Source organism: Populus trichocarpa, chromosome 10 (assembly GCF_000002775.5).
Source record: "Populus trichocarpa isolate Nisqually-1 chromosome 10, P.trichocarpa_v4.1, whole genome shotgun sequence".
NCBI lineage: Eukaryota > Viridiplantae > Streptophyta > Magnoliopsida > Malpighiales > Salicaceae > Populus > Populus trichocarpa.
Window position 1 is genome coordinate 3,638,605 of NC_037294.2, and position 24,644 is coordinate 3,663,248.

At 36.4% G+C, this 24,644-nt stretch overlaps 6 protein-coding genes across 8 annotated transcripts; 2 read left to right on the forward strand and 4 right to left on the reverse strand.

The window, feature by feature from the left end:
* The first annotated feature begins 300 nt into the window (after positions 1-300).
* LOC7475952 (uncharacterized) lies at positions 301-2,787 on the forward strand. Its single transcript, XM_002315520.4, has 7 exons — positions 301-579; positions 690-728; positions 827-880; positions 964-1,017; positions 2,081-2,134; positions 2,217-2,288; positions 2,409-2,787. Exons 1-7 carry the CDS (start codon positions 523-525, stop codon positions 2,523-2,525), a joined length of 447 nt encoding a protein of 148 aa, XP_002315556.3. The 5' UTR covers positions 301-522; the 3' UTR covers positions 2,526-2,787.
* Positions 2,788-4,302: 1,515 nt separating this feature from the next.
* On the reverse strand, positions 4,303-11,146 carry LOC7475366 (probable protein phosphatase 2C 40). Of its 2 annotated transcripts, none has more exons than XM_024609371.2 (5): positions 10,673-11,146; positions 8,381-9,580; positions 7,981-8,245; positions 7,513-7,636; positions 4,303-4,557 (listed from the first exon to the last, which is right to left on the reverse strand). In XM_024609371.2, exons 2-5 carry the CDS (start codon positions 9,569-9,571, stop codon positions 4,539-4,541), a joined length of 1,599 nt encoding a protein of 532 aa, XP_024465139.2. In that variant the 5' UTR covers positions 9,572-9,580; positions 10,673-11,146; the 3' UTR covers positions 4,303-4,538. The 2 variants fall into 2 exon arrangements, with proteins under 2 accessions (XP_024465139.2, XP_052312041.1); XM_052456081.1 differs by lacking the exon at positions 4,303-4,557 and adding an exon at positions 6,013-6,273.
* Positions 4,426-5,861, forward strand: LOC7475367 (heavy metal-associated isoprenylated plant protein 36). Its single transcript, XM_002315519.3, has 3 exons — positions 4,426-4,569; positions 4,653-4,728; positions 4,936-5,861. Exons 1-3 carry the CDS (start codon positions 4,519-4,521, stop codon positions 5,652-5,654), a joined length of 846 nt encoding a protein of 281 aa, XP_002315555.1. The 5' UTR covers positions 4,426-4,518; the 3' UTR covers positions 5,655-5,861.
* Positions 11,147-11,280: 134 nt separating the features above from the next.
* Positions 11,281-14,540, reverse strand: LOC7474888 (uncharacterized). Of its 2 annotated transcripts, none has more exons than XM_024609373.2 (8): positions 14,023-14,540; positions 13,783-13,932; positions 13,569-13,684; positions 13,230-13,322; positions 12,786-12,888; positions 12,626-12,700; positions 12,075-12,162; positions 11,281-11,622 (listed from the first exon to the last, which is right to left on the reverse strand). In XM_024609373.2, the coding sequence occupies exons 1-7, from the start codon at positions 14,104-14,106 to the stop codon at positions 12,100-12,102; spliced, it is 684 nt and encodes a 227-aa protein (XP_024465141.2). In that variant the 5' UTR covers positions 14,107-14,540; the 3' UTR covers positions 11,281-11,622; positions 12,075-12,099. The 2 variants fall into 2 exon arrangements, with proteins under 2 accessions (XP_024465141.2, XP_002314450.3); XM_002314414.4 differs by having other exon boundaries at positions 12,075-12,167; positions 14,023-14,518.
* Positions 14,541-17,303: 2,763 nt separating this feature from the next.
* Positions 17,304-19,240, reverse strand: LOC7498013 (heat shock factor-binding protein). Its single transcript, XM_002314413.4, has 5 exons — positions 19,106-19,240; positions 18,800-18,853; positions 18,364-18,387; positions 18,225-18,267; positions 17,304-17,686 (listed from the first exon to the last, which is right to left on the reverse strand). Exons 1-5 carry the CDS (start codon positions 19,106-19,108, stop codon positions 17,544-17,546), a joined length of 267 nt encoding a protein of 88 aa, XP_002314449.2. The 5' UTR covers positions 19,109-19,240; the 3' UTR covers positions 17,304-17,543.
* A 570-nt stretch (positions 19,241-19,810) lies between these two features.
* LOC7498012 (xyloglucan 6-xylosyltransferase 2) lies at positions 19,811-23,574 on the reverse strand. The gene has a single exon (XM_002314412.4). The coding sequence runs from the start codon at positions 21,316-21,318 to the stop codon at positions 20,020-20,022; it is 1,299 nt and encodes a 432-aa protein (XP_002314448.2). The 5' UTR covers positions 21,319-23,574; the 3' UTR covers positions 19,811-20,019.
* Positions 23,575-24,644: the final 1,070 nt, after the last annotated feature.

Genomic DNA, 24,644 nt, shown 5'->3' on the forward strand with positions numbered 1-24,644 from the left:
ATCATTTTACTTTTTCTTAAAAATAAAAAGACTTGGTCAATAAACATTGATTTTTTTTTTTGACTTGTGGGCTTAATCAATTATTTTACTATTTAAAAAAAAACTGAAATGATATATAAATCGTGAACAATTATTTAATGAATAATAGATAGGTGAAAAAGACAGAATTACTCCTCAAAACCAAGTCATAAAATTTTCTGAGTGTATGCACAATGAGTTATATTTCCTGCTGTTTTTTTTTTATTATTATTATTATTATTCTTTATTAATTAATGACAGCCTGATCCTTACTGCTACTACGATTCAATTTCAAGCTGTGTTTTGCCCGCCCAAACACAACCTTAATTCCAAAATTCAAAACTTGAGTTTTCTTTTCTTTTATGTGGCTTACATCTCAACAAACAAACGGACAACATCCTCAGGATCTCCAAACTTGTTAGAAAAACCAAACCCTAAACCCTTTAATTACTTTTTAATCCTAATTTAAATCAATCCAATCCAAATCAAATCAAATCTCCATCAATGGCCAACTCCGATTCTTCCACGGCCACTCTCTCTGCTCCTCTTCCTCTAGCTCGTGTACACAACCCACTCTCTTTCTCTCCTCTATTTGTTTTTTTCTTTATTTAATAGCAAACCCTAATAATTGATGTATCTTCTCCCTCTTCTTCTTCTTACCATTATTGCAGAAGAAAGAGAACGTAACTCCGATCGGTTCAAAGATCGCTGTATGTGTTTGCTCTTCTCTTTTAATTTTTGACTTTTTGCTGCTTACAGTGTTGTAAATGCGGTGCTTTATTTATTTATTTATTTTTTATTTTTTTAGGAATTAAATGAATCCAGGACTGAGCTTCTTAATAGAATCCAAGGCTTAAAGCAGGTTTTTTTTTTTTTTTGTTGGCCTCCGATTTTATCATGGTTTGAATTTGATTATAAAAAACAGACATTCTAATGTGTAATTAGGATTTGCAAAGCTGGAGATCGAAGCTAGACACTCAAGTTAAAATCTATCGCGATGTAAGTAAATTTTTTTTTTTAAAAAAAATTATGATCTGTATAGAAGATTATTATTCTGATTTTGATACTTGACGTCTGTTCCTTTACAGGATTCCAATTGATATTGTTTTGTGAATACATTTCTATCGCTAATATCTGCGTTGCTGTTAAACCCAATTGAAATAAATAAATAAAACAAAGTGTGTGAAAGTTAAATTGGAAAATGTTGATGTGTCTCGGCTGCTGCAATGTCAAGGCCTTTTGGCACTGTGTGTTGTACTAAACATGCAATTTGTTTTTTCTATTTCATAGAATGGAATAGATACACAATTTCATCATTTTATCGTTTGCCTGTTGAGATTATATGAAAAAAGAAAGAGTAAAGTAGTGTTTGGGATTTGAATTGCTTAGTTTAAGGTGAACTAAAAGACTAGAATCTTGGTGATGTTCAATCATGCTTGGAAGAGTTTGTGTCGATTGACTGGAAAATGTTGTTGCGGAAGCAGTTGTCTAGGCTGCATGCAGCAAGGAATGGCACACTGCTGTTTTTTAATGACAATGTGCAATTCACTCAATTTATCAGTGTCAACAGATCATTATCCGTGCCTTTTGGCATTCAATTGTTTTTTGAGTCTTGATGTTCTTTTCTTCACTAAATTTTTTAGATTAAACAAATGTCTACGGTTATGCAAATATTTCAACTCCAACCTCGTATCTGACCTCAATGTTTCATATATCCCTGAATTGCGATGAATTTCTTTTTTTAATACATGCCCCGCAACATTCCCTGGAATGAACCAGAGAACATGTCATAATCTCACCATTTTTGCTTCAGCTACTTTCTATCTTCACGTGGTTTTACAAACTTAGTTCAGATAAATATTGTAATTCAAGTATTTACCGGTTACATGTAAGGTATGCAAGAAACTAATCCAGGTGAAAATGAATTCTGTATTTTCATGCAATAGTGGTTCGTTTATTAGATACCTCCATCTATCCCTTTATACTTTGTATTTTATCTAATAGTAGTTGGGATGAGATGTAGTTCAGTTGAACTTGTGCAAAAATTTCTTGCTTCATTCAGGAGTTGTCGGAATTGAAGAAGTCATTGAATGTCGAGGTTGTTCAACTTCGAACAGTAAGTCCTACTCAAGCAAATACCTTTGGCGTTTCCTTTTATTATTACCGTTTCTTAACATATCTATCCTGATCAAAACTAGGAATTCCAAGAACTGAAGAACACACTGCAGCAACAACAAGAAGATGTTACTGCTAGCCTTCGAAATTTGGGGGTAAAGTTTTCTTGAGAATTTTCTTCATGTGCCTTATGCATACGTTTCATTAGCTAATTTGCAAAATGATTTGTGAAGTAAATGTAAGCCCCGAGGTTGATGATTTATGAACTCTTGCAGCTTCAGGACAGTGCAGGTGATGATGCTCAAGAGGCACAAGAACCCAAGGTTGATGTAGAAGATCAGGAACTGCATTCTTCAGCTGAAGAGGATATCGAGAAGAAAGATGAAAATTAAGATGTTTTGTTATGGAGCAAGTATTTCTTGTACTTTAGCTCTTACATCTATCGATCAATTTCTTTTCCTGGCGCTTTCTCAGGCAGCTGTGAGTCAAACTCTTCAACTACGTACTTGGATTCTACTACAAGGCAGGAACTGTTTTCTGAAATTCATGTCATTCTTCATTTGCCGAATAATTTCATTCAAAGCACTCTTCATAGATTTGAATATTTATCATCCTGGGGAGGCCCATTATAAAGTAAATTTTGGCATTTCTTTATTTCTTCATTCCTTTTTTTTCTCTGTTAATGTGCTGGAACTTTTAGGGTTCTTTTGATAGTGCGGTATGGATGAAACTGTTTTTTGTCCTTGCTATAGTTTCTTCATTCCTTTTATGGATTTCACTTAAAAATTTTTCTTAAAATCTTGATTATGAAAAAAATTATAATTTTTAGCTTTTTTAAACTCATTTGTTAAATAGCAACCATAAAACTACCACAAGACACTTTAAAAGATGAGTGCCGGTTAACCTTTTACCTCGTTCACGTGTTGGCGCATGTTTGTCTTGTCTTCGCTCTTGGACTAGCATTGCAGTAGTGTAGTACCCATTGGAACGACCACAAATCAAGGACACATTACCTACATAAACCATTTGGTTAGTATAATTTCTGCGATATGGTTGGTGAAGGGACTGGTGAGGCAATTGGTTACGGCCTTCCACAGTTTTATCATGGTTATTGCGTCCTTGATTTGTGGAAAGTGAGGCAATCATAGAGGATACTTTGTCTGAGATTCTGAGTGCTGACTGCAATCATAACTTCATAGGTCTCTTCAATTCCTCTTTAATAATGGTTATAACACTACTGCTTGATTTGACTTTGGATAAGGAAATTAGATCAGGATGCACATCACTTGCCTCGTTAAAAGGGACGCATTTCAGGTTATCTTTCTTTTCCTTGAAATTTTAATCTTCAACCTTTTGTTTCTGCTTCCTATAACTCCATACACATGCAGCTCTTATCCTGGTGCTATTGCAGGACATGTTATCCTCACTCACCTGTTTGAATTGATATTTGCTTGAGAACAAGGAAGAAACCATCTTGACAGGCACCAAGCTGGGGATTTGTTTAGTCTTGACAAGAGAAATATAATTGAAAGTTCTAACAACCGATTGAATAATGGCCAGTGAGGAGCCATGAATTCTCAACCTCCACCATTAATAGCCATTGTCATAATTAATTACTTGCTTTCTCCATCGACCTTGACATTCTTATGTTTCCAAGAAATTGTTTACGTGTTAGAATGCCCCAAAGTTCTGACTGAAGAGAAAGAGATGAGGTGCTTTGCCTATTTAGCAGAGGATCTCTCTACCTAGTTGTACTATCCCGGAGATGACACCATCAGATGAAACCTCTTTAAATTTCTCCCACCAGCCACCACAGTGCCTTATTAAGATGCCAGCATTTCTCAGGCCACCTCTCGGTTTCTCCACACAAACTTGGATGCCTCCACCCATGCATGGTTCTTATTTGTTTGTGTATATAGAATTAAATGACTCTTGAGATTTCTGTCTTCAAGTTCATCAAAATCGATACCAACAATAATAAAGTATAAATTATACATGAAGATCATGCCTTGTTGATTGTTTGCCCTTCATTCAAACTTGTTACCAAACCAAACTTGATGCTCTTATTAGCATAGAAATGATATTGTCTAAAATCTTGTAAAGGTTGACGGTGGAAGGATAGGATACCTAAATATATTTAGAGAAAAAAAATAAAATTCAGACCATACATGGAAAGTAAAAATGCTTTAATGTGTCTCTGTGTCATTCACAAGACTGAAATATTGTTACATAATAGACTACAATCACGTACAGACAATTAATAGGGGGGTTAACTCAACGCAATCTATTCTCTGCTTTCTTTTTAAACCACTTGAAAGCCTTCAAGCTATCATCCCTTCATTCTTTTACTTTTACAAGCTGCTCGGTCTTCTTCAAAAGTCTCCAATGGCTACAACAACGTCCGTTCAAGAGGTCCCTAAAGTTCTGAAATGCAAGGTTACTGATTATCACTCTAGTAATTAATCACTGCTTAATTACCCTTAATTTGTTCTGACTTTTTTAATTTCTTTGTATTTCAGACATGGGTTTTGAAAGTATCTATCCACTGCCAAGGTTGCAAGAGAAAAGTCAGGAAAGTCTTACAAAGCATTGATGGTAATAACAAAGAGAAACTTGCTGCTGCTGCTTGTTTCTCTTAAAATATTGAAAAACGTTGTTAAAGAGGTTAATCTAGTTAGGTTTTCTATTATATTTGTTCTTATTTTGTTGGCAAAAATGAGAACATGCAAACCCTTTGTGTTTTGTACTCTATGCATACATATGCTGACACAATTATATATGCTAAATGTAAAATGAATTCAGGTGTTTTCACAACAAGCATTGATTCGCAGCAACAAAGAGTCACAGTTACCGGCAACATTGAAGCAGGGACCTTAATCAAGAAACTCATGAAAACAGGCAAACATGCAGAGATATGGCCTGAAAAGGTTGCTACAAAGGAGAAAGAATCAGGCAAAGCAAAAAGCATGCACAGCAAAAATGACCAAAATCAGAATGATAGTGGCAGCAAAAAATCTGTGAGATTCTCTGTGGAGGGACTAGGTGAGGAGACCAAAAAGGGCAAGAAGCCACCGGAAAATTCCACCGCCGGAGAGGAGTTGCCGGGAGGAAATAACAAGGGCAGTATACCTGAGGGTGGTGGGGCAGACAGTGCATGTAAAAAGAAGAAAAAGAAAGGGCAGAAAGGTAATGATGGCAGCAATGTTACGGGGGGCTCAGGCTTACCATCTTCTGGTACATCTGCGGGCAGTGAATATCAAACTCATGGTGTGGGGATGAATCAAGTTATGGGCCCGAGTGATCTCAACCCTACACGTCAGCATTCGATTCCATGGCCACTAGGTTACTCCGGTCCTCAAGTGTATGCATCAAGTTGTTATATGGCATATCCTTATGGAAGTCCTACTCCTTTTAATTATCATGTTGCTCCAGCACCATATACAAATGCAAATCAAACAACACAGGTGGACTCTTTCAACATTTTCAGCGATGAAAATGTCAATGGATGTTCCATCATGTAATCAGAATGGAGGATGATTCTGTACTAATGGTGATGGAGAGAGTAGTATAGAAGATAGAATGTAGGATAATATTGCCAGTGGAGACATTGGAACGATGATAAGAAAACTTTTTTGCATGGTATGGTTTTGAAGCAAGTTTGGAAGATTTTCTTTTCCTTGTAGAAATTGATTTGGGTTTTGATGTATGAATTTGGTTGTTGCATGCCATTTAAGCTTCTAGTAGAACAACTCCCTAGTATATACTACATGGTATTAGCTTACTAACTGCAGAAGATCATGCATGGTATATATGTAGGAGCCTCTTGTTATATGCAGAGAGACAGGAAAGCCTTGCATCCCTCACCTGTTCTGCTTGTAGAACCCCACAAGGGATGCTGTTGCCCCTAACATCACTTGATGGATATAATCATGGCATCATGTAATTGTGTTCCATTCAAAAGCATATAATTTGACTAGCCTTTATAAAGTACTGATTTGAGTTGAAGCAACATAAAATTCCGTTCACGAGCATAATCAAAGAATCTTTCAACCTTTTCATTTCGTTGCCTGTCAACCTCTCAGATACCCTTGGCCCTGCAAAAATCTCGGCAATCCCAGCTCACTAGTTGCATGATCATTCCTAAATTCCATATTGACAAGTAATTTGGTTTTGTAACAGGACAGGAAAGAAGGGGAGTTTTATTTATTTGGTAAAGTGGTAGGAGCTTAAGACAGCTACTAAAACACAAACATGGCATGCCCTAGTTGACATTCCACTGCTAAGGAAGAGAAATTCTTTCAACTAGCTAGCTTTCCTCTTTCTCGAGAAGCATACAGAATCTCTCTCTAAACCAACATATACATGTATTATTCCATGTGTTGTCTCCTCTGATCTTCTTTATTATTTGAGGATTTGGTATCTAGCTAGCACAAGAGGGTAAACAGTACATAGCATGCTCAGCAGTTTTCTTGTTTCATGGAGGAAAAAGAAAGCATGAAGAAAAAGGCAGCAGTGAATGATCAGAATAAATAGTGATTATGTTATGATTGGTGAAGGCAAAGAAAGATGAGTGAACCCTTTTTGTTTCCAATTCTCATTTCAAGTTAAATCCACTCATGCCCCTAATTTCATTAAGAGAGCATCACTTCCACTCCTGCAAAAGACAATGCCTTCCCTTGGAAACTTGTTCTGTTCTGTAACATGACCAACAGAAACAGCCTATTGCTGCCCATTGTTTTTGGTTCCCACGATCATTGGCAATCCAATTATTAAGATTCTAAATCAACTACTTTGTGTGTGATTATAAAGAGAATCATTTGTTTGTGGGCCTAAGAGCTTGCAGAAGCCAGTGAAATAAAGATGAAAAATCACAAAAAGCAGAAGCATGTTTTTAATAGTAGTTCCACTTTCAGAAGCTTTTGAGGTAGAGAAACCAAAAAGGAAGATAGGAGCAGAAACTAGTGGGATCGAATTGGCATAAAAAGACAGGAAGCTGCAACAATGCTGGACCATCCATTCGAAAGTGCAACCTGTGATATAGCCAGCACGAGCGGCTCTCTAATGAAATATACAGGCTGCTCCATCCGGAACGCTTGATTATTTTTCTGGAAAGTTTCTGTTTCTTTCTTTGTTTTGTTTATAGGAAAGATCCCATCACTTTAATCAAAAGGAAAGATAAAAAGTCCTATTTTAGACACCCATGCACGGTTAAGAAGAAAGGAAAACACTCATGCTAATTCAGATATTAAACAAAAAGTTGGAAGATGATCAAATTTCCCAGAGATCAACATGGTCTGGTATCAGATATGTACAATTTGAAACCTATAACTAGAGAGTAGAGACAACCAAATACTATTGCAAGAAAGAAAACAGACTCACACCCAAGTTGATGCCTTAGAGGTGCGCTGGTTTGCTCCAAGTATAATCACAATTAAAGTCACATCATCATGATATTTTCTCCTCCTACCAGCTGGGATATTCATCAATTCTTCCATGCTGAAACCTACGATACCAATGTTAAATTATTGAGATTTGAAACAAAAATACACTTAAAAGTAAATCACTTTTATAGCACATAAACCAGTTGATGTTCACTATTCAAATTCCCTAACTGCTCGAGAATGAATTTGGAAGTGGCCAAATTTCTTCTTCTTCTTCTTTTAATGAAGCAGCAGAGTTTGTTCATGCCTGTCTCTGTGTGCACGTGCTTATTTAAATGTGTTTGGCTCAAGGAAGCATGCCTTGATGTTTGCATTGCATTTATTTATTAATCTTTTGCTCCTGGAGGGATTTATTTATAATGAATGAAATGAGAAAGAAAGAAAGATGCCATATTAAATATTTTACCTGCACAATCAGCAGCTCTGCCTACAAGCTGCTCCAACAGAAACTTTGCTGGATCACCATTGGGGTTGCTCAGGATGTAAGAATGGACAAGCATTACTGCCTCGTCATTACTGAAGAAATCAAACAAACCATCGCTGCCAACGATAACAAAGTGATCCGATTTTGATATTCTATGCAAATTCAGCGATGGTTCAATAGAAATGTATGGAGGGCTTATGAGATTACGAACTCGAAGAATACCCATCAGTGCATCGTTTAGGTTTTTCTGCATGACATAAAAAAAGGCAAACATTACAAATAGACAAAGAATTTCAGGTACAGGCACAGTGGTCTGCATGGTTCGTCTCAAATGCCATTCCTAAATTGATTAAAGAGATAAATTGAATGAATAATATTTTACTTTTTTCAAGTATCCAACTCCCAAAGCTCGAGTGACCTTCAATTTTCCCTTAACTTTTCCACCTGCAATCACTGCCGGGTCATCCGGATGATCAGACAACACTCTAGTTCTTTCAAGTTCATTGTCGACAGTGTGACAGTCAGTGAGCTGGATAGCTTTTAGTCGTCCGCAGCCCTTCATCTCACTGTCCTCCTCATCGTATGTTGCCAATACAGCTCTGCTATCACCCAGATTAAGAGTATACAAATCCATCCCATGAAGAAGGCCAACCAAGACACAAGAACCAACAGAGACTAGATCAGGGCGATCCTCCATTTCCTGCTCCACCATGTACAAGAAATCATTCTCGGCCTGACTAACAGCACGCTGAAGGCTGTCTAGCATCCTGTGTCTAAATGAATCAGGTGAATCAGGAATTGGGCCATTCTTAGTGGAGTTGTCGATGCTTGAATTTTTCTTATTAAAAGTTCCCGCTGGTGGTTTCTCCAGGTGACTATTCCTAGCTCCCTCAAAAGCATATTGAAAGGGCCCATGCGGATAGAAACCATTTGAAGCTCCAGTAACATCCTTCTTCAATTCACAGTCTAATAAGTTAGTCTGATGTATGATGTTCTCATATAACGTGCCAGCCAGGAAATCAGCTGCATCTCTTCCATTGAAACCATCAAAGATTGCGCAAAAAAGCCAACCATTTTCTTCACAGCAGACAGCTTGAACCCTGTCTTCACCAGCAGCTCCACCTGCAACTTGAACTTCCATTGCATTAAGAAAACCTTCATTTCTAGAAGGAGAACTCATGGATCTTAATGAAGAAGAATCATATTCAGGTGGACTAGGGGTGGATGGACTGCAACTCAGGTTTGACATACTGCTTTGAAGAGAAGACGATAATACATCCAACCTTGAAAGAGTAGGTGAAGAAAGAATCCTGCGAAATGAATTAGGGGAATCCCAGCTGGGAAGTATTTCTTCCCTTATTACACCATTGCAGATATTTGTGTTGGCCAAAGTGGCATTCGCACTTAAGGCAGCACCGGACAAGCGAGAGAAGCTGCTATTCCTAGGGAATTTTCCTGGAAGGTTTTCAATCTCATTAGGAACCAGGCAAGAGCCACCTTTATGGGCATTGCATTGATAACCAAAACTGATCTTGAATTCTCCGTCGGGATTATCTGTACTTTCTCCTAGCATTATTTATCACTGAAATAAGGAACTGCAATTAATATCTCAATATAGAACATCAAGCTGGGAAATTTTACAAATTGATTGAGATTAAGTGATTTGACTTTTTTCAAGAGATGGGTTGAAAAAAATTCGGGTTATGTTTCCTATTTAGTTTTATATTTTTGAACATATTTTTTAATTTGATTATTGGACCGAACTGAAATTTTATAAAAAGTTTTCAAACATATTGTTTTATATTGAGTTAATCTGAATTTGAGCACCAACATGTTTTTTTTTTTTTAAATAAAAAATAATCAAACTTATCAAAGTATAATTGATTTTATAGCGCTCTTCCTTGTACTTCTAGGTGGTTAGAAATTTATTTCAAGTAATTATTGAGTAACATTTCTTATCAAACTTGATTTTTAACTTTTTATAATTATTTTAATTTTAATTGTAGATTACGCGATAAATCCGCGGTTTCCATCATCTTAGATGCTAAATACTATAAATAACACCACGATAAATCATAAATAAGAATCAGTCACTAGGCAGTAGAGGGAGATCCACGGGTTCAAAACTTGAAATAGAGACTAGAGATCCTCAAGGAAAGCTACTTAGCAGCATTTTGTGGACGCAAATCTCAAAAGAACAACTTGGGGGCATTTGCTCATCAAGAGAATGGCAAGATCAATCAAGTTTCACCCCATGTTAGCCAGCTAAAAAGGGATCCTAGACACGCAAATGGAGGGAACTAAAAGCACTTAGACAGCTTTTATAAACCCAATCCTATCTTATGCAACTGTAAACTCCATTTAATATATAGCTTAATTTCTCTTAGATTTCAGATATGTAATTAAGCAACTAGATTCAATAAGCATGAGAAGATCCAGTCGAAATATATGTCTATCAATAACCATGATCCATATTCATGATGGCAGCCATTCCATGGATGGATTTCATGAATTAACCTCAAGCACCATAGATGAATATCATATGCTTTACAAGAAAGAAAAAACCAAAGTTCTCAAGAAAACACCATAAAATCAAAACACTAAGCCAAATCCATACAGCAACCAATATTCAAAGGAAAAACAGCAGAGACAGAGCTAAAACATGATGACGCACCTCAGTATTTTGATACAAAACAAGGCACCAGTGAAGGAATGTGGGCGTGTTGTGTGTCTTATGTGAACAAGTGTGGTCAACAGGGCAAGAAATAATACTAGGCAAGGCAAGAGATGCAAGAGAGGGAGATATAGAAGGGAATATTGGATTTTAGATAGCGGAGAATATTTATATATGTATAATGTAAAAGAAAAGGAAAGAAAGAAGGAAGTGAAAATTGGCTGGTGGAGAAGAGTCTTCGCTAAATCTAGAGGAATTTCTCTTTTGTTTTGCTTGGTTCACGTCAACCTGTAATGCCCTTTTTTTAGAGCTCTGCTCCCCTCCCTCTAAGCTCTAAAGTGATTTGAGTTTTGTTAGGGCAAACTATCTTTTAGTTTTCAACAATGTTCCTATAATATTAGTGACCGAATTTTTTCTTTCTTTTTATTCGACGAAAACCGATTTACATTTCAATTAAGACCAAGTCACTCTCTAAACAATCCCAACAAAGCAAAATTTATAAATTTTCTCTATTCTGATCAGCCTAGACAACAACTGTTGAACTTGAATCATCCCTGCCTGCTAAACAATGGAGGTCACCTTGCAAAATGCTAACAAACAGCCACAAATGAAAAGTAAATCCAGGGAATCAAACACTCCTAAATGATTCGCAGACATTACAAGCATCTGTTCCAATGTCTAAAGAGATGAAATAAGTCTCATCAATGATGGGAAAATAAAATAAGCATATTTAAAATAAATAGAAAAAAAAAAAAAAAACCATTCTTGAGAGTATACCAAAGAAAGTCCTCTAAAGATCTTCATCGCATAACTGCTTATATCATGCATACTTTCAGCATACAGAAGTAGTTTATGCTCACATGATTTACACAATCAATTGCTAAAGAGTGCTAGGATCCAACAGTGTAAGAAACCTTTGTCACTCACTTCTTCTTACGAATCTGAGAAACCTGAAACAACATCCAGCAACGTCACAAAAGGCTAGGTTCTTGGCCAGCAACGTCCATTTTTTAGGATGGTCGATGACAGGAAACATGATGAGATCGTAAAACCCTGATTCACTTGCAGTGATTTACCATGCTGGTGAAATCAGAGTTGCTTATCCTAAGATCCATGTTATTTTATTTTCCTTCTTCGCCCTTACTAATGTTTAAAAAGAAAAGTATTTCCATGGATAGCATCCCATCATATCATGTAGGGTATTAATGCAAATATATGCAATCCTGATGCATAATCAAACATGAACGCTGCTACCCCCGTCGGCTTCTACGATTCCTATATAGGAAGGGTGAAATAGTGTTTGGTCCTATTTTTAGGTGAATTCATGATTCCAATCAACATTTATGAAGTGAGCGAGGCAGAAATATGGAACATTAAATATTTTTAAACAAACTCCATTTACCTGCAAACTTATAATCTCTGAAATATCAGAAACATGCGTGCCACCACAACACACGGCGCTGTTCCCTAACTTCACAACACGAGGAGTGCTGTCCTGCAAGGGATGCAAAATTAGGCTATAATAGATAGTAGCACAAAACTGAGAAAACTTGTTGTCATGCAAGAACAAGGCTACTGTAGGGACTGGATTGTCATCGTAGAGCATTGCTACGAAATGTCAGTACTACTATTCAATGCATTACTGGCTTAAACGGCTTAATTCTCATTCAGCAAAAACAGGATAGCATTATAACTCTCAAATAACTCTAGAAAAAGCAAAAACACAAAATAATTAACCAGGATGATGCAAGCTATAACCCATCCTTTACAGAACAGGATAACACTATCAACTTGGAGAGATTGGGATGATCAAACCCTTCAGGTACACCGGAGACAAACATGATTTATATCCAATATAATTAAAACAATACACCATAGAGGCAAAATTTCTTATGCAGAGATGAGAAGGATGGGAGGATTACAACTTATGCAAGATAACCCACAAATCCAGACCTTTGGTATGTAATCAGGAAGGAAACCACCACATAATTCAGCAGCTTCTTCGTATGGCAATACAGCAGCAGAAACCTGTATGAAGAAAATTAGTTTCAGAAGCAAACAGAGTAAATATCAATTGAAATCGTCAAGCACGAGGAAAAGGTGTAACTTATACCTTGCCTCCCCTGGATATTAAAGCATTTGCTGCTAGTTCTAATTCATGTTGCTTGCTCTGCAATTCATTTTGAGGAATTGTTCCTTTGTATTCAACAAATGGCCTGCCGAAAATGAACCACTTGAATGCCATCTCCCAGCAGAAATGTTTCCCTATAAAAATCCCTTTTGGATATACATGTAAAACTAAGACCTGATGGAGACACCAACTACTTTAAGATTGCCTAGGTTCATGGCTAAGAGCATATGAACTATAAAACTTGTCAAATCTTAAAACTAAAAATATTCTGTATGCAGCTAAACCCAGAAACTACAAGGGTCTTACACAAGCAAGAAACAGTTCCATATTTCGCAGTTGATCCTTATATTATTGTTATGAATTCAGACATTACAAGCACTGAAAGAGCATGCTCAAGACAGCAAGATTTTGCAATCCAAATCATACCCATCAGGAAAATGGTATCCCTTTCCTGGCTCCAAATGCCCCAATCCCACTTCTTCCAGGCACGCATCCATCAAATGCCCAGCTGAGTGCAGCCTACACCATAAAAAACAGCATAAACTGAAACTTCCAAAAAAAAAATCCACATACTAACCTCCTGCTTGGAAACCAGCATGACAAAATAACTATAACCAAGCTCACGATAGCTTTCTTTGCTCTTATACAAAACGAAATACATGCATACTAACCCTTACAGATCACCAATTCAAGTTAAGTAACCCTAAAAAATCTCAATTATATCAAGTCAAACCCATAATTGACAACTACTGAATCTTTACACACCTTGAATTCAGCTTTCGCCTCGCCTCATCAACAAACAAAAAAACTTCTCCCCCTCTTACAACTTCCATTTCAAAATCCTTACCAGAACCCTCCTCAATAACCCCATAATGGTAGACCTACAAATAAGAATACCAAGGAAATGCTTCTTATCAATAAAATCAAGAAAAACTCATAAACCCAATAATTTAAAAACTTCAAAGAGTGAAAAACTTACAATTCCATCCTTGGATCGAACATCTTGGACGATAAACTTGAAACTGGAATCAGCAGCAATGGTGATGACTCCAGTGTCAGCTAGTTGGCCTCCACCTTGAGGATGAAAGATTGTTGAGTCTAAAATCAAAGCATTTCTGCCATCTTCTCCCTTTCAAGAAAAAAAATCAAAGATTTAATACTTTTCCAAGTCTACAAGGGATTAAAAATTAGCTTATCAGGAATTGAGAGAGAAGCAAACCTTGAAGAAAGATAAAAGTGTGGCTTTGGATTGGAGTTTCCACATGTCATGGTAGTAATCAAGTTTTGTTGAGCTCAAATCCATTGACTATTTCTCCAGTTACAGGCTGATGATCCTTCCTATAATTATATGTAAGCTTTGCTCACACGCCGTTTGAAACCAATTCCTAATTGAAAGCGTTCCAGCTAATTTAAGAATTTATCATCCTTAAAGTAGTAGTTTTCTTAAAATCGAATTCAATTAAGAGAATTGATTACAGGGTTCCAAACAGTTAGGTTTCAGGATCCATCCTCTCTACTCCCTAGATTACGAAATATATTTTTTTTGTTGTCGTCTTGTTGACATGTTCTTGTTCGCGAGGCCCCGTGTCATGACCTTTCTTTGACCAAAAAGAAAAAGGAATTGGACAGCCAGCCTATCACAGGATCACGCATTCTCATTTTTTACTTGTTGTCTCGTTTGCTTTTCACCCTCCAATAAATCCCAGTTGCGTCTTCTTACTTTTCTTCTTTGACCTTAATCTGATGCTTTGATAGCAAAATATATCAAACCCAATTTGTTGTGTGCAATAAGGTTGACATCCTGTGATTTTTGGAGCTGGATAAGATTTGGGTTGCAACCGAAGCTAGCACAAAAAGGATTAGCGCAAGTTGAGGAAACAATATGGTCTAGTACAATTCTATAAGCAGATTTCAGCTATGGCAGCTTGATGCAAAACACACATGCTGGAAACTCTCATAGTAGCAATAGCAGCCAAAGCGTCTAACACAACGAAGGAAAAAAACGACCAAGGGATTATGTTGATGAGCCAAGCATGAAGCATCCACTGTCTGGTTTAGACAACTGCTGCTTAGTAAGAGAATTAGTTAAATTAAAGAAGGAAAACTGAAAACTTGGATTGATGTTTGATGAGCCAAGCATCCAGCATGCACCATTCACATACTGAGCTTGCGACAGAAATCTTGAACATGGTTTCATATCAATCCTCAAACCCAGATAGATTCCATATCATTATGCAAATATATCCCTCAAACTAGCAACAAGCACATATGCAAACCGCTTGAGTTTGTTTTTAAACCATCATGGTAATATACATGCGAAGTCGATTATCCATAAACAAAACAATTGGGGTCTCCAGCTTTTTTCCAAAGTACAACGCGCGAAACTTTGGAGCTTACTTTGGAGCTAGTTGTGATGTTCAAAACTACTACTACGAAAGCATAGCAAACATCTAAACAGCAGAATCTCCCCCCTCCAGCGTATCGATCATCTCATTCTTGTCGAACTCCAGGTTTCTTCTTCTGCCAGAGCCGGTCCAATGCACTGTCAGCATCCCCCTGGATAGATGAGGGGAAGTTCAGAAACACGAGTGATCTAGATTACAAACAGGTTCATGTATTGAGGAAAGCAGGAGCCACCAAAAATTGAGTGTTAAAGAGCAAGATCATACCCTTAATAAACAAAAAGGAATTAGGATGGATTAACCCTCCCCTACTAATCACTCGTAGATGCGCCATGAAATAGAACAAAATTAACCAGATAATGTTGACTTGTTCCTTTCCATCCCACAGTTGCTCCAAATTTCGCTCCAGCCCAAAACTTCACCTACAAATCATCTCCTCCTCACTCTATGTGCACTTATGATCCACCACACATCCCAAATGAAACCTCCAAACATCAGGGGATCTTTGTATCACACAATAACATGTAAATCGATGGAAGCCTATGGTGATGAGTTTAGAAAACTATTCGGTAGACAAGCAGAAAGGCAAACTACTGCAGCTGTATGCGCTGAAATCTTCCATCTCAAGAGAACAAACAAGTAACTGTGATCTCAACTTCAAATGCCCAGCACAAACTTTAATGCAAACACTCTCTCTCCCCATAATTTTTTTTTAAAAAAAAGCTTTATCCAAAGAAAGAATCTTCTCCTAAAACAGTTGCATAAAGTCAGGGACAGAGACAACATGTATCAAGAGTAGAAATCTTAATATTCAAATGTGAACATCAATTTATTCAAATTGTCACACTGGATACAGAAACCAAGTAGCAGAAACAAAAAGTTGTGCATGCAGATGATGAATCTCAGAGTCAACCTGTGCACGAACGAAACCACAGATGTTTTTTTTTGTAATTTTATATTTAGATGTTTTTATTTTTATTTTGCGTGTTTATAATATAAGGGTTGTTTGACTGTCACGTATTAATAAGAAAGGTGTGGAATAAAAATAAAAGATAAAAATTGAACAGTATAGGATTAGGATGAGTATATTGTTGATTTAAAGTGATGTACTTAACCCCAATTTATTATCCTTCTTGTAACATATGGCTGGGTTATAACACTGAGGTAATTAATGTCTGGTAAAACATAATAAAATAAATAAATAAATTATAATGTACTTCATCCATTGCAAAAAGGATTATGATGACGCTATTTTCTTGATGGTCAATTGGTGTCCGTGGTAGTCTGTCTCTGATATTGAGATATGGAGCTTTTCCATAATAAAATAAAAAATAAATATATATATAGAATGAAACCAAGATATGAAATTAATGGAGCTTTTCCAAAATAAAATAAAAAAAATAGCTAGCAGCTTTATCGAATGATCACGGGCAGTAAAAAAGTAAAAAATTAGCAGAAGAAGGTCAAGGTCTAAGCTGGGTTTTTCATCTATATTGATTGGTTGGATATCCATGGTGCCGGGATAAAATGGTCACCCCAAATCTGATTGTAAATGCAATGAAGGCAGGAGGAAACATCTAGGGCACAAGTCCAGCCATGAACCTCACACTTTGTGATCTGTACCTACGCTGGATGGCTGGCCCAGCTAATTAGCAAGATTCACTTTGGACTTTAATGGAAAGGCATCATCATACACGCCTAAACCCTAAATTGCCAGCAAATACATACATGTCTCTGTCTGACAGCTTTAAAATAGCACCAAAGAAGATGCCCTTTTTGACCAAAAAGAATTTTGTCGCATGAATCTCATTCTTTTCCTCCATTAAAGCAATGCAAACATAGACAAATTATGCCAATGTGACCTCGTTACCATGCAATCTCCATCTTATTGGAGAACCTCATAAGAACACACTCATGGTCACAATTCGTAAGCATAAGTGGACCATCACAATGGTGGACCAGAACTCCATTTCGTTCAAAATAATTCGCATATGCTGCCCCCTACTCTTGCATAGTCAAAATGCTACCACAGCTGAGATGGTGGTACCAGGATGATAATGGAACAGATCATAGGACTTACACAACCACACAAGAGAAATTAAATTCTCAAACCCATAAGCACTTTCATAGCATACCATAAATTTCAGCATTAATACTCCCGTTTCATTCCATTCCCTTGCCCCACACACAAAAAAGAAAAGAGAAAGATCAACAAGGCAACAAGCTATTGGATGCTCTCTCCATAAGTTTTTTTTTCCAAAAAGAAAACAATAATAATAAGAGATCGAAGAAGTACGTATTCCTTGAATTCATAGCTTTCGAAGATGATATAATGAACTTAAGCAGAATCGTTGCCTGGCTTGGGTTCTTCCTTGACCTTGGGAGGGACAGAAGGAGAAGGGGAACCCTCTACCCCCATTTCAGTTCTGAGATCATTGATGCTCTGCTCCAACTCATCTATCCTGTTGCCCATTTCATCGAGTAACCCCGCAGTCAAGGAAACCATTGATAGGTTACATTGGCATCATATCCACATTAAGCAATATATTCTAAGCATTACCAATTAAATTCCATGAAGGTGAAATTGTTCCATTTTGTCTTCCACGGTATTTGAGAGAAAGTCTACCATTCAAAAGAAAATTTCAAACTCTCTTGTAGTTTAAAACAGTGAAAACACCCTTGAACATTCTGTCAAAATAAAATAAAATAAAATAAAATAAAATTTTGATTTCAACATCACAACTATAACCTTACAAAGAAGATTTTTGGCGACTATCCCAGATGGAAACAGCTACATCAGATTTCAAATCATAGAACTCTGACGATATGCAAGTGAGATAGCATATCATCCAAAGTAGACTAATGATATACTAAGTGGACTTCTCACAAATGCCATTTCACAGAAGTGTAAACTTATCCCCATAATAAGCATTAAGCTACTCAAATAATAATGGAACTGCCCTTTTTCATACAAACACCCTAAGCATTTAGGGAAAAAATGAGGGGGAAAAAAGGATATTCTTTGTAACGATGGAGTCAGACATTGTCTGGAACCTGGATTGCTGCAAAAAGCAAAGATAACCAACTTATGCATCTTCCCTTAGATTTGCTAATGCCAAACAGAAAATCATCACAGATCTAGCAAAAAAGATACTCACCATCTGCTGCAGCAAATTTTGCACCTGCAGAAAAGCAATGCAAACGATCAGCTAAAGCCAAACATTCATTCACTCGAACCATAAACTCCATCCACTGTTGCCATTTTCCACACATAATCGTGGCACAAAACTAACCGCAATAATACTAAATGAAAGGCGCTTATAATAATAGGCCTAACTGTCTCGCTCCAGCACACGCTAACTAAACTAACTGTAGTTGAAGAATCCAAATAATTTAAAAAGAAGGAAGCCTCAGATCCAAACCATCAAGAGACATATCTCCATAGCATAACAGTGCATGATACATGGAAAATCTTCACACGGCCCATTTGTTCAAGAAATCATTCTTAAGACAACAATGAAATCTTATAAAATTATCGAAGCTAAAATGGATGGATTATGTAGAATACACTTAAGAATGTAGAGTAGAACTCACAAAAGCAGTCATATCAGCAGTGCTCTTTTTGGCATCATCTGCATCGTGCCCATCCTGCCAAACAGCAGAAATTCCAATAGCAATAAACGAAATAATTCCAACATAATAAAGACTTTTTACCGAGATTTCCTGATTTCTCATTGGAACAATACATTCTCTACAAATCTGACGATTACAATAATTAAAAAAAGAAATCACAAAATCAACACTCACTGAATCTAAAAAAATAACCTAATTTATAACCATAGAAACCCTAATAGAGTGTAACACGAAGAGGGTAATATTTATGGATTCGGAAAGACTTACCATTTTGTTGCTTCTTCTGTGCCCTTCCGAGAGTTCGATTAACAGGACCAGAGAGAGAGAGAGAGAGAGTTATGGAAAGGTGGAAGTATGAGCAGGTCTCGCAGAAGAAGTGCGAGGAAGCGCATTGTTACAAATTTATCCTTGTAACTTGGGAAAAATTACAGATTTACTTTTCCTTTTCATAAAACAAATTAAAAAATGAACACATATAGTTTTTACAGTAGGGTGATTATTTAAGTGTATTTGAAAATATTTGTTTTTTAAAATATTTTTTATTTAAAAATATATTAAAATAATATTTTTTTTATTTTTTAAAAGTTATTTTTGACATTATTATATCAAAATATTTAAAAATATTAAAAAAATATTAATTTAAAGTAAATAAAAAATAAAAAAATTTAAATTTTTTCAAAAATACTTTTGAAATGTAAAAACAAACAGGATAATAGAAACAAACCGTCTTTTTAAAATATTTTTGAAAATTTTGTTTTTATTTTTAAAATTAATTTTTTTTTTTTATTTTAAAATTATTTAGATGTGTTAGTGTTAAAAATAAATTTTAAAAATTAAAAAAATATTATTTTAATATATTTTAAAAAAAATTAAAATAAAATAATTACCATAATATTAAACTATATCTTAATAATTGTTAAATAGTTATAATTAAGAAATGGAATAACGATGATGCGTGGATATGTGATGATATTTTAGTGGATAAATCATTGGTTAATTTAAGATCGATTGGAATTTATGAAAGAAAAACATTCAAAAAAACACATTTCAACAACTCCTACAATCTATAGATAGATTCTTAAATGAAGAACACGAGCAGCTAGAAAGCAAGCAAGCACAGCATCAGCAGAACCCTCTCTTGCAATGGTTTTGATGCCCTAAACAGCTTGACTTAAAGTGGATTAATTACTGCTCTTCCTAACCCTCCAAGCAGCCAGTGAAGTATGAGCATACCCATATTTCTGCAGAATCTGGTCATCTCCAAAATTGAAAGCACGGTCCATCTGCTTCAAGCACCTCTCCACCGGATAATCCCCCGCCTTCCCACAAGGTTTGCATCCTACGAAGTGAGTAACAAGAGGCCACCGATCATCACCAAGACCGGCATGGTATTTCTCGATCATCTCCTCGTACCTGTCAACCAAGATCTCCCAGTAACCATGCAAATAATAAGCATTCTCTAAATATACTTTGTCGCCCCACTTATCCCTCTGTGTAGCCAGCAAATATACCATTGCAGACTGATCATCAGCTTCGAAAACCGGCCTCCCTTTCAGCTCCTTGGCAAGTAGTTTCCCTGCTTCATCTCTAATCTTCCCTTTAGGCCCCATTGGTGCCCATGCATCTAAAAGATCCAATGACCATTGACAGTTCCTTATGAAGAAACTCCCTGTGTTCAGTCCAATCCAATTCCTTTGATCATAAACCATCTCCTTCCACCCGTGCATCACAAGGTTATAATCCTTGTACTTCTCCCACGGCACCTCAAATGCCATGTCTGTAAACATAGCATCGCTATCCATCCACCACAAGAATTCTATCTCGGGCTGCGAAACCAGCAGCTTCCTTATTAACGGCAGCTTAGCCCAAAAGCCAGCCATTTCAGCGTCAAGCAGAGCCATGTTGTAAAAAATGTCGATGCCGTGAAGCCTGCAGTAATCAATCTTATTTTTAATTGATTTTAGCAGGTAATGATCGCCGACACGATTCTCGCAAGGTTTCGGTGAAGATCCTGTGACTAACAGAACTCTCGGTTTGTCAGGCCCAACAAAGTTGGGAAACTTCGGGTTTTCACCTAGCCATTCAGCTCTCTTCTGGTCCCAATCTAAAATCTTCGGCCCCAAACTGTATGGCTTGTCCGAATCAGGATTCTCATCGTCTTCGCCTTCATCGACGAATAGCTTGTTAATATCAAATGAGGCATAGCTATTTGGATCATCGCTTTTGATATTCGTATCATTCCTGCTGTTGTTGCGAGTCAATTCAATGACAACTTTCTGTGGCTCGGCGCGCTTGCGAGAAGAGTAGAAGTTGTTGCGGAGGTAGTTAAAGTGTTGCTCCTGAGTGCCAAACTTGCCGGCGCCAATTGTGCCAAGTAGGACGATGGCGGTCATGAAGAGGCAGAGTAGGGTGACCTTGGCATGGCACATTGGTCTCTGGAACAGGTGGTCCCGATAACTTCCTAGGCACCAGTCCAGCATCTTTAGCTCCAGCGAGCTATATATGTTAGCCAAATGCAAAGCTTTTTGTATCTGAAGACTTTGTTTTTAAAGGGTTCTTTTCAGGACATGAAGATTGAAGATGTTGAGTTGTTGAACTGAAGAGATAGGTAAGAAATGGCAGAATTTTAGGAGCCAAGAGAGATCGTCGGGTGGGAGCTGAAGAAGGTAGGAAGAAGAAAGAAAGATGCAATGGGAGAGAATAAACAAATAAATACATTTCATCTTCGCACGTTCAGGGAATCAAATGACTATCTTGATCAAATTTTTGGGAAAAAAAAATTTGAGAAAACTTAAATCATACATGTGGCCATGGTTTGAGGACAAAGTTTCCACCAACAACTAAACTATATATCAAATATAAAAGACTGTTGTTTTTAATGCTGTCAATTCTCCAATAGGAGGCGTGTCTTGCAGCAATCAAGGCCAGAGCAGTAAGAAAACTTCGTCTATTTTGGCTGCCAGCAAGATGAAGTTGGATGTAAATGTGTGGAGAGATTGAGATCTCAAGACTGTATTTAAAAAACAACGAAGATGGCAGGGAGATACTTTCTCAAAGCAAATCAAATTCATCTGAAAGTAAGAATCTTTTCAAGATTGTTTACAAACTATCAGGAAAACTATTAGACTACAACAAGGAAACAGGAAAAATCATCGCAGCCCATTACAAAGATGTCAATTCTACACAAAGTTAGAAAACCTGGGATTAGCCAAGGTTTGATGTAGCAGCTTTGACTAGTAAAATCTAAATTGAAATACTGCCACTATCAACTCTATCATTTCTGATGAAGACCCTCTTTTCTCTTTCGTTCTTTCAGAACCAAAAAGGTAAAAGGCAAACCAGGCTCATCATCATAGCATGCTTGCTAGCAATACAGGTGAAAAAGAGATAAGCCATGCATGTCCTCCCACTGCTCGATTACACATGACAAAATTAGGAGATACAAATCTGTTTCTGTCCATCTGCACCTGTCTGGCTTTTGTGATAAGTCTGTTGACTAATTAACATGGCTATAATAGAACTATTCCTTAATTTGAAATAATTGCCTTGCATAAAAACTGCTAAGAAAAGAAAGTTGTTCTTGAATATTGCTTAAACATCATTGGCAAATTCCCACCAATCATTCTTTGAAACCATAAAAAAGGGATGGATATAATAAATAAATAAAACCCTATATTTAAAAGAAAAAAGAAAGTGAGGATTTTGTATGTTTTCCCACGAAGAGATCCATCTTATATATATATATATATATATATATATATATATATATAGAGAGAGAGAGAGAGAGAGAGAGAGAGAGAGAGAGTTGTACACGTCCTGAGTATAATACGCACCAAGACTTGTTAACATGGCAGGGGAGAAGGGCAGTTCCAGAATTAATAAAGCAGTCATCCAAGAAATTGAATCTCAAACTTCCACCAAACACATGGCTATGATGTTGACAAACCAGGATTCAAAGAAACATAAGATCAAATGTGACTAGGGTTAGATATGCCACCCACGTCAAGCAAGGCTTGACAAACTTTTTAGACAATGGATTAACCTTGCCAAAGGCCCAGTAACATGCAAGAAGAGTCCCCAAATTAAGCATGGAGAACAGAAATCCAAGCCAAACTGCTCCAATCCTGAGCACAAGAGGATCCCAGACCATACTCAAAGAGATTTGAGCAATGTAGAGAGGCAACGCATCCGAGTCAACATGAAACCCATCATTAGTCCACACTAGCCAGGCTGCTAGGCTCATAAGAAAAGTTGAACCCACAGAGCCTAAATGAATTACTGTTAGAGAAGGAAACCAAGACGGTTTGGCTAGGGCACGGTACCTTCTGCCTGAACCAAACAAGTATATTATGGTCAAGGACAGGGAAGGAGGTGCCACTAATACCATAAAAAGTGACCATAAAGAACCTTTAGTGTTGCTGGTCTTTCTAGTTTTTGGCTTGGCAAGGACGGGTTGATCTTTTTCTGCTAGGTTTTTTAGGGTTCTGGAAGCCATTAGAATCGTGAAGAATTGGAGGAGAGGGGAGGAGACGAAGCATTGACATAAAATAGAGAAGGATGAATGCTAGATGAGAAAATCCAGGGGTTCCTTTAACTTTCTTTCTTAGGCCATCTTCTTAATTTTCGCGCAAGTAACTGCTAAATTATATATGCCATTAATGGAGTACTTTCTCTTTTTACAACAAATTGTCGCCATTCTTGCAGTAGAGATCTCGTGGCTATCTTAATCTTAATTCCTCCAATCAATTAAAAACATGTAAGAATTCGACTTCCTTTTTTAGTAATGTGTAGGGGCACTATTTTCTTTTCTTTTCTTTTTTCCTAGTCTTGTTTGTTAAATTACTTGAGTCTGTTATAATAATATAATTTTAGACTATAAAATGTAAATCTTATCGAATGAGTTAAAAAATTAAAAAACTGATTAAACTAAAAAAATAAAAAAAATAATTAAAAAAATCGAACCATGAAAAAAAACCGATCAAACCGATTAAAATTTTAAAAAAACCGACCGGTTTGGTTTTATAAGCCTGAAACCAAAAAAATCGAACTGAATCGAACCCAAACCGAAAAAAAATCAAGCCAAACCGAAAAAACCAAGCAAAACCGGTTTTTGTCCTAAAAAACCAAACCGAAACCGATCGGTTTGAACTGGTTTCAGTTCGGTTTCAGTTTTTTTAAAAAAAAATAGTTTGATTATTTTTTTTTAATAAAAACCAAACCGAACTGAAAATAATCACCTCTAAATCTTATCGGAGTTATAATCATAAAACTGAGTGATTTCATTTAACAATTAATTTCAGTAACAATACTAAGTATCTCTCTAGCATTTTTTTTTTAAACAATACCAACAAGAGATTTCATTGATGTAATAATTAATAGAAATGCATGATTTATAAAAACAAATTCCCTAGTACAAACATAATTAATAAAAACCTAAAACATGTGGGTAGATTGTGAATGAAAACACTTAGAATGTAATAGTAATTCTATTCTTCTGTCCTTTTTTTTCTTTCTAATTTTTATTTTTTATTTTATTTTTTCATATTGTATTAATTGGTGATGAAGCTTAATGAAAACCTATAATTTGTTTCTTCATTTTTTCATTGATAATTTGTTTCAAAAAAAAATAATGGGACTAAAATTGAATATGGATAATTTTTTACCCAACATTGTTCATTCAACACTTTTTTTTTTTTTTGGAAACTATACCTTGAGATTTTTCTCAATTTCTATTTTATTCCTTTTAATTTGACAACTATATGTTTTTTACCCTTATTGGTGTCGCATCTAACATTGCGGTGACCTT

Coding starts and splice junctions, on each gene's coding strand:
- LOC7474888 (XM_002314414.4), bottom strand. CDS start 14,106: ATGGATTTGAGCTCAACAAAACTTGATTACTACCATGACATGTGGAAA. Junction 12,168..12,625: donor TTCCTGATTACATACCAAAG/GTCTGGATTTGT, acceptor CATCCCTTGCAG/GACAGCACTCCTCGTGTTGT. Junction 11,623..12,074: donor CAGAGATTATAAGTTTGCAG/GTAAATGGAGTT, acceptor ATGTTGTTTCAG/GTTTCTCAGATTCGTAAGAA.
- LOC7498012 (XM_002314412.4), bottom strand. CDS start 21,318: ATGCTGGACTGGTGCCTAGGAAGTTATCGGGACCACCTGTTCCAGAGA.
- LOC7475367 (XM_002315519.3), top strand. CDS start 4,519: ATGGCTACAACAACGTCCGTTCAAGAGGTCCCTAAAGTTCTGAAATGC. Junction 4,570..4,652: donor CTAAAGTTCTGAAATGCAAG/GTTACTGATTAT, acceptor TTTGTATTTCAG/ACATGGGTTTTGAAAGTATC. Junction 4,729..4,935: donor AGTCTTACAAAGCATTGATG/GTAATAACAAAG, acceptor AAATGAATTCAG/GTGTTTTCACAACAAGCATT.
- LOC7475366 (XM_052456081.1), bottom strand. CDS start 9,571: ATGCTAGGAGAAAGTACAGATAATCCCGACGGAGAATTCAAGATCAGT. Junction 7,637..7,980: donor CAGAGCTGCTGATTGTGCAG/GTAAAATATTTA, acceptor TTGGTATCGTAG/GTTTCAGCATGGAAGAATTG. Junction 6,274..7,512: donor TCTAAGGCATCAACTTGGGT/GTGAGTCTGTTT, acceptor TATGGAATTTAG/GAATGATCATGCAACTAGTG.
- LOC7475952 (XM_002315520.4), top strand. CDS start 523: ATGGCCAACTCCGATTCTTCCACGGCCACTCTCTCTGCTCCTCTTCCT. Junction 881..963: donor GAATCCAAGGCTTAAAGCAG/GTTTTTTTTTTT, acceptor ATGTGTAATTAG/GATTTGCAAAGCTGGAGATC. Junction 2,135..2,216: donor AGGTTGTTCAACTTCGAACA/GTAAGTCCTACT, acceptor GATCAAAACTAG/GAATTCCAAGAACTGAAGAA.
- LOC7498013 (XM_002314413.4), bottom strand. Junction 18,388..18,799: donor CTGCTGATATGACTGCTTTT/GTGAGTTCTACT, acceptor GCTTTTCTGCAG/GTGCAAAATTTGCTGCAGCA. Junction 17,687..18,224: donor TGACTCCATCGTTACAAAGA/ATATCCTTTTTT, acceptor CTGCGGGGTTAC/TCGATGAAATGGGCAACAGG.